At 44.5% G+C, this 10,264-nt stretch overlaps 1 protein-coding gene across 1 annotated transcript in view; it reads left to right on the top strand.

Moving 5' to 3' along the window:
- Window positions 1-8,823, top strand: part of FSTL4 (follistatin-like 4) — a gene marked incomplete at its 5' end in the record, with an annotated part of 38,664 nt that extends 29,841 nt beyond the window's left edge. The window contains 4 exons of the mRNA XM_009871279.1: window positions 714-863; window positions 1,458-1,565; window positions 4,555-4,664; window positions 8,046-8,823. Of these exons, the coding sequence (XP_009869581.1) occupies window positions 714-863; window positions 1,458-1,565; window positions 4,555-4,664; window positions 8,046-8,733 (1,056 nt within the window). The remainder of the gene's footprint in view (window positions 1-713; window positions 864-1,457; window positions 1,566-4,554; window positions 4,665-8,045) is intronic.
- Between the last annotated feature and the right edge of the window lie 1,441 nt (window positions 8,824-10,264).

Genomic DNA, 10,264 nt, shown 5'->3' with positions numbered 1-10,264 from the left:
TCAGAGGTGGATCCTTTTTATCATCGTTTTTTCTTGTTCCTCCTCTTTCCCGGAACAAGCTCTGCAGCCCTAATCGCTTTCCCCTTAGGGAGCTGTGACCCAGATGGGCAAGATTTAAACCCAACAGTTGTGCTCACTGAAATATATACGGGTTCTTTTAGTTTCACCTTCGTTTCCACACCAAAGCCTGGTCCCATACAAATGCTCTTTCAAATAAAGCAATAGACTATAGAATCCTGCTTGGTTTTGCTGTTTCCCTGAGCACAAGCATCTTCAAGCACACTCTCTTGAACTGAAAATGAAGACTTTATGAAAAATATAAAGCCGTGATTCAGTTTTTGTAAATCTCTGTTTTTTCAATGCACAGAGTGATATTTCTGTTGCTAATAAATGCTGACAGCGCTGGAAGTCTTGATGAACCGCAGCATGCTTCAAAAGATAGATCCATTGGCAGTGTGGTTATTTAAATTCAATGTGAGTTTGCAGGAGGTCCAGCTGTTTAATGTCACTGAATAGAGCCAGGCTGCTGTGTGCTACCTGATAAAATAATTGTTTCATGTTTTCCAGGAAAGAAAAGGGAGAAAAAATTATTCTAATGGAATCCCCATAGAATATTTTTTTATGGTTTTCAAGGCTAAGCTACTTGCTGCTCCAGGCCCTGAACTTGTAGAAATTAAACCTTTTCTCCTCTTCTTTTTTTTTTTTTTCCTCAGGAAGAGATCTGTCCTAGAGTGGAAGGTGAAGGCACTCAGTCCTGCCTCTGGGCTTCGGCGGTCAATGTCAGAGACAAGTACATTTATGTGACACAGCCTAAGCAGAATAGAGTAATGATAATAGATATCCAGACTCAGAAAGCCATGCAGGTACTTACAAGGGGAATACGTTATTCAGTGATGATAAAAGACTTTGATAGGGGACAAGAAAAAGTAGATCTTTGCCCAGTGGATCTGCTGACATCACTAAAAAGTTGGGCCTGCGTTGCTTTCACCCATGGGGTCATGTTATTCGTAACCTCGCTGGCAGGAAAAAAACTCCTTTACAGGCTGTTTATCATCATCTTGGGGCTGCATTTGCAGCCAGACTTGCAGCTAGCTTGGTGAATTAATGCTGGAATGAATTTCTGGCTCATGCTTACTGAGCTGCTGCCTGACCTCAGTTATAAGCAGGCTGGGAGGAATGAACTGGTGTGGGTATAATTCAAGTAGAAATTGGCCCCTGATCTACTGACTTTAAATAACAGCAGAAGATGGAGTGATGTCTAGTGGGAAAATGGCAGCAAGCAGCCAGATTTTTCTACTCGTGGTGCTGCTGCTGATCCGCAGATTGATTTGAATGTAATTGTGCAAAGCTGCCCAAATGGGTGTAACAGCAGTGCATGGGAACATCTGCCGTAAACTAATATTTCGTCATGTGCATTTGAGTCACTCGGTTAAAAACCTCTCTCTGTGTTTTTTAAGTCCTTGGACGTTGACCCGTTACCGACCAAATTACATTATGACAAGTCCCACGACCAAGTCTGGGTGCTTAGCTGGGGGGACATGCGCAAGTCCTCACTGACGCTGCAGGTGAGTCCGTACACGCCTGAGCCTCTGCCCTTCCTTGGCTTGGCATCGTCAGCAGCAAGCTGGGGGCTGGTTGGTTGGAGGTAATTAACAGCATTTAATGGTCTGGATATAAAGCTGCGCTTTCATTTACATATCCAGTGTGGTTCATTTATCCCTCCTCCGTCCATCCTCACATATTTTTCCTGCTGTTTAATTTGTTTTCGAGCAATGACTGCGCCGTAGGCTGGCAGCAGGACTGCTTTGTTGCCAGGGTCTGTTTGTTGGAAGGCTGACGACGGAGCCAAGTGCTGTAAAGTCCTACCACAAGGGCTGGCAGCTGACTGCGAGTGGTACGAGCCTGCGATGCTCCAAGTCATTTGTGCAGCCCGCGTGTGCTTTTTAACGTGATTGAAGTCTAAAAGCAGTGGGTGCCAAGAAGCCACGAAGAGTGTAGTTCTGCATAGAAATCTGTTACTCTCCAGGCTACCAGTAGTATTTCATCAGAGGTGCAACTCAGGCTGAGTGACACCTTGGAGGATGAGCCTGAGAGCGTGTTCACTGCAGAGCTCCACCCTTCTCAGACGTTCAGATGACCTGCAAGTTTTTGTCTCTGCAAAGAATTTGGAGGCATTGCATATAAAAGAAGCATTAAAAGGTGCATGAACTGTCCGTTGCTTCAAGATTCACACATCTTTCAGGATTATTAGCCTTGCACCCTTGTTATGCGCTGAGCAGAACCACCCTGTTCTCCAGTTTGGTCAAAGCATTTACCTCTTCCTCTCTTCCATATAGGAGAAGCCCAGGTTTTCTGCCAGCGCACTAAATAGCTGCTTATTTTCCTGAAGCTCATTTTACCGCTTGTCTCTCACAAGCCTTCAGCCTCCTGTTGGATGACAATGGAGCATAACGTGGTAGAATTGTTCCTTTCCTAGTAAAATGCAGAAAAGATTCTCTAGGCCGTGGAAAAAAAGCATAAACTGTAAAACCTCAGGGACAAATTCTGCCATTAGGTGGCAGTGACTGCGCTGGAGGGCTGCCAGTGAGGTCCCTGGAGCTGCTCCGTGCTCAGCACCGTCAGACCCACGGTGTGTTGGGCTCTCTGGGGCACCGTAATGCACATAGGTTTGGACAACTAAATTAGCTTCTGTTTCTGGATTGCCCTGGAGGATTCGCTCTTCAGTTGACAGTACAGAAACACCAAGTGCAGGCATCTAATTGGGCGTTTTGCTGCTGCCATATGCCATTTGACAAGAGTTGGAACCAGGGCTGATTTGATCTATCCAGACTTACATTTCTCTAGTACTTATTTTCCAGCTCTTGCTGTCCAACCTTTCTGGAAACGGAGGTGTCATGTGAATACGCCTTCTTCCAGAAATGTTTGCTTCTGAGTCTACATTAAAGCAGTCAGAGAAGGACGGCTGTGCTTTCTGACCTAAAAACCTACAAATCTGGAGGCTTCGCTGGCCATGGGGTTGACCAAAGCTTCGCTGGAGATGCTTCCCCGTAAAGGTGGGACGAGCCATCCCCACCTGCCACATGTTCCATTCAAGGTAACAGCTGCAGGCTTTCAGTAATAAAGAATGGACCAGCAACTCAGTATGGGTGTTTTCAGGAGAAGACACCAAAACCGGAATGGGGGCAAAAAAACGAAGGTTTCCGAGGCAGTGCCACCAGCTCGTCCCACCTGGGGATGAGCAGTTGCCTGTGCAGGGTATAAGGAGACAAAATGGGCTCTCTTTACCCTTTCTGGCTTAATTTCCTCCATCCAGCTGTGAGAGGTTTCTGTAATTAAAGGAGAGATGGCACAAGCATGTGATTATTAAGAAGAACACACCATCTGCACAGTTGGAAACTTGTTATAAGGCTCCAGCTCTCAGACGGTCTTTTTGTTATCTTTATGAAGTGCAGTTACACACGAGGAGAATGAGATTAGCAGCAGCAGCAGCAGATCTTTGCTTTTTCCCGACCTTCTTTCCCGAAGGGGGGGCAGTGACTAATTTGGCGAAGTTCGTTCTTGAAACCCGCAGTGGATAGTTGCAGACATGCAATAAAATATCTCTTTTAACAAAGATGCTGCTGCAGAGGTTCTCTGGAAGCCAGGGATTTATCAAGGAGCTGACTGATGGGATGCTGCTGTTTAACCCGTGGGAAGCAAATGTGTGGCCTTGTGAAAGCACTCTGCAAGAGGGGGCATCTTTCCTGAGCAATCTAATTGGAAGAAATACAAATGACATGGCCAGAAGAGCTGTCTGAACTAAACCTTGCAGGGTTTTAGCATTTCCTTAATGAAAGACCTGGCTATAAATTCAGAGCAGCCACATTAGAGCAGTGGAAGTTCCTGAGGAATCAGCTAAAGTCGTCTTGAAGCGAGGAAGGAGTTTGAGTGTTTAACACCTTAATTATTGAAAACTTCTGCCTCTCCTTCCCGGAGCAGTGGAGGAGCTGAGTTTCTGTGGCCGTGAAGGTGTGGGCTGGGCAGGAGGACAGGATGGTGGGGAACAGCCAAAGGGCCTTTCTGTGCTCCTCCCTGAATTTTATACCCTACGGCGGATGGATGAACAATTCCTGTCCTTCAAAGCGATAATTAACTACTGTGAGCTACTGTTTGATCCCTCAAGCTGGCAAATTATCACTGTGCATTTAATTGAGATTAATAAACGTGGCCATGAGATAAATATTTGTTTTAGACGGTGAGGAATAAATGATGATGGTCTTAGTGTTGTCACATTACTTCAGCTCCTGCATGCCTGCTCTTTCTCGAGATATAAACATCTTACGAAAGTCAAGTTGTGTACTTGCCTTACAAATGTCAAGCCTCAAATACTGTTTATGAGTACACTTTTTTCAAGACAGCTATAGCAAACAATATTTTGAAGTCATTAATCAATCTGAGCCTACTATATCCCTGGGAAAAGCCACTTGGGGCCGTGTACAACTGTGTAATCCGTATTTACCTTTCTGCCTTGCTCGCTGCTCTTTCTGCACTCAACCTTGTGTGTATTTGTTTTAGGTAATACCAGAGGCAAGTGCAGGGGAGGATCAGCACGTTATCCGCGCACCGTTTGAAGGAGTGGAGGACTTTTTCATACCGCCTACAAACCTTATTATTAATCACGTTAGGTAAGAAATGATCTTAACGAATAGCAGCGGTGACCACCCTGCTCTCTTCTAGCAGGCAGCCTTCTAACAGTCTTACAGCACACATGTGAACGAATGAGTTCATGATCAAGCCGATTACTCTAATCCCCATTTTCACGTGTGAAATGGAGAAACAGTTGAGCAAATTACCAGTAGGTATTCAGTGAAACAGCAAGAAGCAGGCCTGGACTTCCCTTAGCAAAGTAAGACACACTGCCCTGGCTTGCTCATGACAGGAGTTTGATGGGCAGAAAGTTGTCTTCCCCACCTCATAACCACTTCATGGATTTGGGCAGAAACCTCTGTCAAAGATGTGTTCTGGTGTCCCCATGATGAGAGGGATGTGGATCTGTTGGAACGAGTCCAGAGGAGGCCACAGGGATGATCCAGGGGCTGAAGCAGCTCTGCTGTGAGGACAGACTGAGGGAGCTGGGGTTGTTCAGCTGGAGAAGAGGAGACTCCGGAGGCACCTTATCCCTGCTGCAGTGCCTGAAGGGACCTACAGGGAGGCTGGGGAGGGACTTTGTACAAGAGTGTCCAGCCACAGGACAACGGGAAATGGATTTAAGTTAATGGAAAATAGATTTGAATTGGATCTTAGGAAAAAATTCTTCAGTACAAGTGTGGCAACGCTCTGGAATAAATTGTCCAGAGGAGTTATAGATGACCCCTCCCTGGAGGTATTCAAGGCCATGGTGGATGAGGCCCGGAGCAACCTGGGCTAGTTGAGAGACATCCCTGCCCATGGCAGGGAATTGAATTAGATGATCTCTGAGGTCTCTTCCAACCTAAGCCATTCTAGGATTCTATGTGTTGCCTGAAGTGGTGAAAGTTTATTTTGTCTGAAGCATAAAGCACGGTTCTTCCACGGGTGTCCAGCTTGTTCAAATATCAGATCTCTGCGTGAGGTGTACGGTTTGAGCAGAGGTGCTGCGTGTTAAAAAAATACAACACCTCTATGAACCATCAGTTTAGAATGTTAATGTGATGTGGTGGTTAATGAGAAGGTATAACTAACATACTAATAACTTGGAGCATTACTGACAGATTCCCAGCAGGCACAGGAAGCTTCCCATTAACATTAACAGAACTGATGATAACTGCACAGCAATTTATACTGTTCTTAGCATGTTAAGACCTTCTTAACCATCTTCTGTCCTCAGCCTAGTTTAACCAAGTTGAACTTTCAGAAAAATCGTAACGTAACTCTTTACATTAATCTTAAGTTCCCTGCAGCAAAGGCTGAGGACAGAATGGTCCCACTGAACAGATTGCATCTTGAATCAAATCCAAAATAAGTAACTTTGCTTTCCTGAAACACAAAATAATGGCTGTCACTTTTAATTTTTCTCTACCTCATTTTTCCAGTTTGCTTTCAATATATTGTTATGACCAGTAGTAGTGGCAGGAGGTAACTCACTCTGCTGAATGTTAAGGCTTGAGATGAGAAGGTATGGTCTGGGTTCAGAGAGAACCCACTTTTTTGTTGTTTTATTGTCTTTTTGCTTCACTGTGATTAATGGGCTGTGTATAGAGGATCTTCTTTAAGAAGTATTAAGTGTAGATAATCACCTCTAGTTTTCCATGTGCAAAGCCAAGAATGCTTTGCCTAATTCCTGATTTCATTTGTTCAGGACCAGATCTTTGTCCGTTCTCTCTCACTCTCAGCACAAAGTTAATTGCTCACAGTTTAATGAGACTTACTGAGAACATGTTCTGAATTCTCCACGCAGAAACAATAAAAGGCAATACCAGCATTTCCCAGGAAGGTGAATATTTAAGCAATCTCTTCTGCAAGCCAAAAAATATTTGTATGCAAATGCTGCTGCATATGGATTTCAGCTGCCTGTTATTTCAGATGGATATCTGGGAATGTATCCATTTTTATTAGTTCCCAGGGTAGATTGTTGTCTATTAAAAACTCTCTAAGTGCTAGGTTTTCTTTGAGGTTTCAGATCTCAGATTTCATGCAGGCGCTGCTTCTCTTTTGCAGCTGTGTGCGCATCATCCGCATTCTGACCCACTTTTTAAAATTGAAGTTTATGATAAGAAGCATTTTTTAACTTCTTCAGGCATTTGGCCAAGTATTGAGGAAGTCTTGGGGAAAAAAAAAAAACCACCACACTGTAAGGGAAAGCGTTTTTTTAGAGTGTACTTAAAATACATTCATCCAGGAGAAGTGCAAGTGTCATATCCAATTTCCCCACACACACTGAGCTACGAATCTCCACTGCAGATATTTTCTGAAGTCTCTAATGGATGTGAGTATAATGGAAAAATGAAAGTCTTACCCCCATGATTTTCATGGAATCATACCCTACATTGGCTGGTTCTTTAGAAGCGAAATCATTGCTGAGTGTCTCATTGACAGATGAATTAAGAATAAAGAAATAAACCCAGTGTTTTAAGGAAAATATATATTATCTGCAGGCAGGCATGTTGTCCTCCACATTTCACGAAGCGATTTTACATCTTCGGGGGAAGGGATGCAAAGCTGAGTACTCGCTTCATTTCCTTCTGCCTGCACTGAATGGATGAAAAAATCCTCGGTGTAAAATTAGTTTTCCTGAGCCAGTATCAGTGACCTGTGAATCCAAGGGAACACAAACAGGCTGTTTCTGTGGGCTCCCACTCAAATTAAGCAGAAACCTTTCTTGGCTATTCTTGACCTTTTCTCGTCTTCAGCAAAGGTCAGATGTGCTGCAGCATATATCTTTCACGGAACGTTTATTCTCTGCTCGCTGCTGTCTGCCCTCTCTTGAGACGGAAAGGAAAGACCCCTTTGCTTCAGCGCACCCTCTGTTCCTCGAGAAATGTTTTACGCTTTACCTCGGCTGTGATTTCAGATACGAGGTTGGACGTGGTCTTCTTTCAGTGGTTGTACAGAGTGCTCCAAGTCCCTCTCTGGCCCCAGCCTGGCAGGGGTATGCTTTATTTTGGATGGTTTTCTATTTTGGGATTGTAGAAGGCTTCAGTATATGTTGAATATATATTCAATATATATTGAATTACATCTCTCTAGGCCTGAAACAGATTAAATACAAAGCTGGTCAACAGTCGCCTATGGAACACCCGAGCCTTGATGTCATTCCTATTGTCAGTCGGTCTTCCCAACAAAAGATTTCAGTGTATATTCAAGCTTCTGGGATCAGGTTGCTAATTTTAACTGAAATATAGACCTCCTTTTAGCACGTTTTAGAAGCACTAAAATGAGAGAGGGGTTTCTTACAGAAAAGAGACAGCATTATTGGAGATCTTCTGAAGCCAAGAGGGTAGAGCTTCCTAGATCTGCTGCCTCTTGTCATTTCTCAAGCGTATCACCACATCTCCGGAGGTGACTTCAGTGTCGTGTTTCTGTTCCAGGTTTGGCTTCATCTTTAACAGATCGAAATCCGCAGTTCACAAAATCGACCTGGAGACTGTGACCCACATCAAGACGATCAACTTCAAGAACCGCAGCTGCCTCCCGCAGACCATGGCTTACACCCACCTGGGTGGTTACTTCTTCGTCCAGTGTAGGAGGAGCAGGTCGGGGGCTGCGTCGCCGCAGCTCATTATTGACAGCGTCACCGACGCCGGCGACGTGTCGGGCACGCCTTACGTCTCGCCCGACGGACGCTACTTGGTCAGTGCCGACGAAGACAGCGGCAGGCTCAGAGTCCAGGTTTTCACCGTCCGAGGGGAAATCGAGTTGATTTATGACTTACAAACGAACATACACGTATCTGATCTGACATTTCAACCCTCTTTCACCGAAGGCAATCAGTACTATATATACGCGACTTCGCATTTGCAAACAGATGTGCTTTTTGTAGAGCTGTCAACGGGGAAAAGAAATGTACTGAAGAATTTAAAGGACCCTATCACATCCAAAGACTGGCCCTGGAGCAGCTACAACAGAATTATGAAAGACAGTGGGTTATTTGGACAGTATCTCATTACACCAGCTAAAGATTCATTGTTTGTTATAAACGGGAGGCAAAATACGTTACGCTGTGAGGTTTCAGGTATAAGGAGGGGTAACACAGTGGTCTGGGTTGGAGAGGTATGAAAGGGCAGTAGCAGTAGAGCCTTTGGCGGGCGAGTACCGGTTGGACCTTTACACTGCAGCAAACGAGCAGTAGCATTGTATATTTTTACACTGGGGAAAAAAAAACACAAAAGCAAAAAACAAAAAAACCCTGTATAGGCTTCATGGTACAACACTGGTCTACTTGCAAGTTTTCTAATATAAGGTGTGCTCTGCTAATAGGAAGTGATTTTGAAGGGATACTTTTTATTTGGGGGTATGATTTGCGGTTATGAGAAAAACGCTGGGAAGCAAAAAATATCTCCACCGAGAGATCGAATAAGCCACGAAACCAGATTTTCAGTTTCCGTACTGAGGAGCTTTTATGTTACGTTCAAGCCATCAGTTTTCTTTCCTCTCTCCCTTGCCCGTTAGCTGTGCTGGCTCCCCAACCCCAACACAGAGGGACTGCGAGAGCCGCGGCTGCAGTCAAACCTCACCTTCGGATGACGAGGGAAGCTAAGCTTCAGAGAGCAGTTTCCAACCCGCCGAAACCTAGGAGAGTGATTTGATGAGAACTGATCAGTTTTCAGCTTTGGGAGGGTTCACGGATGCGATTTCAGGAGGGGGCGTAACAGAAATAGTAACTGTCAGCTCGCTTTCTTCTGCGCTTAATTTTGCTCTTGGTACTACTGAAGGCAATGTTACGAGTCCTCCCCTCTTCTACTGCATATTTGTATGATCATATTTGAGAAATTTGGCATGAAATATCCAGGCCATTAGAGTGAGTAAAAGCCAGGAAACACTGAAGGGAGGGGTCAGAGTTTGCAAAAAATTTTACTGAGAAGGGGGCATTAGTCTTTGAACAGCTTGTGAGTGCGGTCAGCTTGGGCAAAACACGCAAAAATCTGCTCTTTAGGGGCAGAGGATTGGTTACAGTTCTTCCCATAGGAGGCAGCAAGACTTCTAGAGATTGTTGGTTTCTCTCATTAAATATTTAGTAGCACTAAAGTTGCTTGGTTCTTCGTAAGATAATAGCTATGATGATAGAGGGTATTTTTAATAGAAAACTCACTCATTTTCTAGTTGTAGCCTTAATTTGCCTATTTCTTTTCAGACATCCTGGGAAACGTTTTTTCTTTGTGACTTTTTTTTTCTTCCCATTTATGGCACACTTGTTTATAGTCAATTATCTTTTAGTTATGAGCCAAGAGATTCGTGTAAAACCAGCTGTATTACCCTAGAACACAACAGCTGGCGTAGAGAAATTCCGGTCGAGCTCCCGTAAAAATACAGGTCTGTTTGCGGTTTTGGAAGACATAAAAACTTTTCTAGTTGCATTTTTGTAGCTTTCTGTATCCATCACCGTGAAGTAATCGGGGCAGGAGCAGCAAAGCGAGTGGTGCAGACCAGGTGGGCAGCCCTGCCACCGTGATCGGCCACATCCGAGCAGTTGTATCTTCAAGTGTGGTCCTGAGGTGGGTGGAAACTCTTTCAGAAGGTGAACATCTGTTACACCAGTGCCACCCTTTTGAAAGACCCAGCTCGCTTTGCAAATGACCTTGTTGGCCAG

Source organism: Apaloderma vittatum, unplaced genomic scaffold, assembly GCF_000703405.1.
Source record: "Apaloderma vittatum isolate BGI_N311 unplaced genomic scaffold, ASM70340v1 scaffold5386, whole genome shotgun sequence".
Classification (NCBI taxonomy): domain Eukaryota; kingdom Metazoa; phylum Chordata; class Aves; order Trogoniformes; family Trogonidae; genus Apaloderma; species Apaloderma vittatum.
This window is presented reverse-complemented; position numbering and strand designations above follow the sequence as displayed.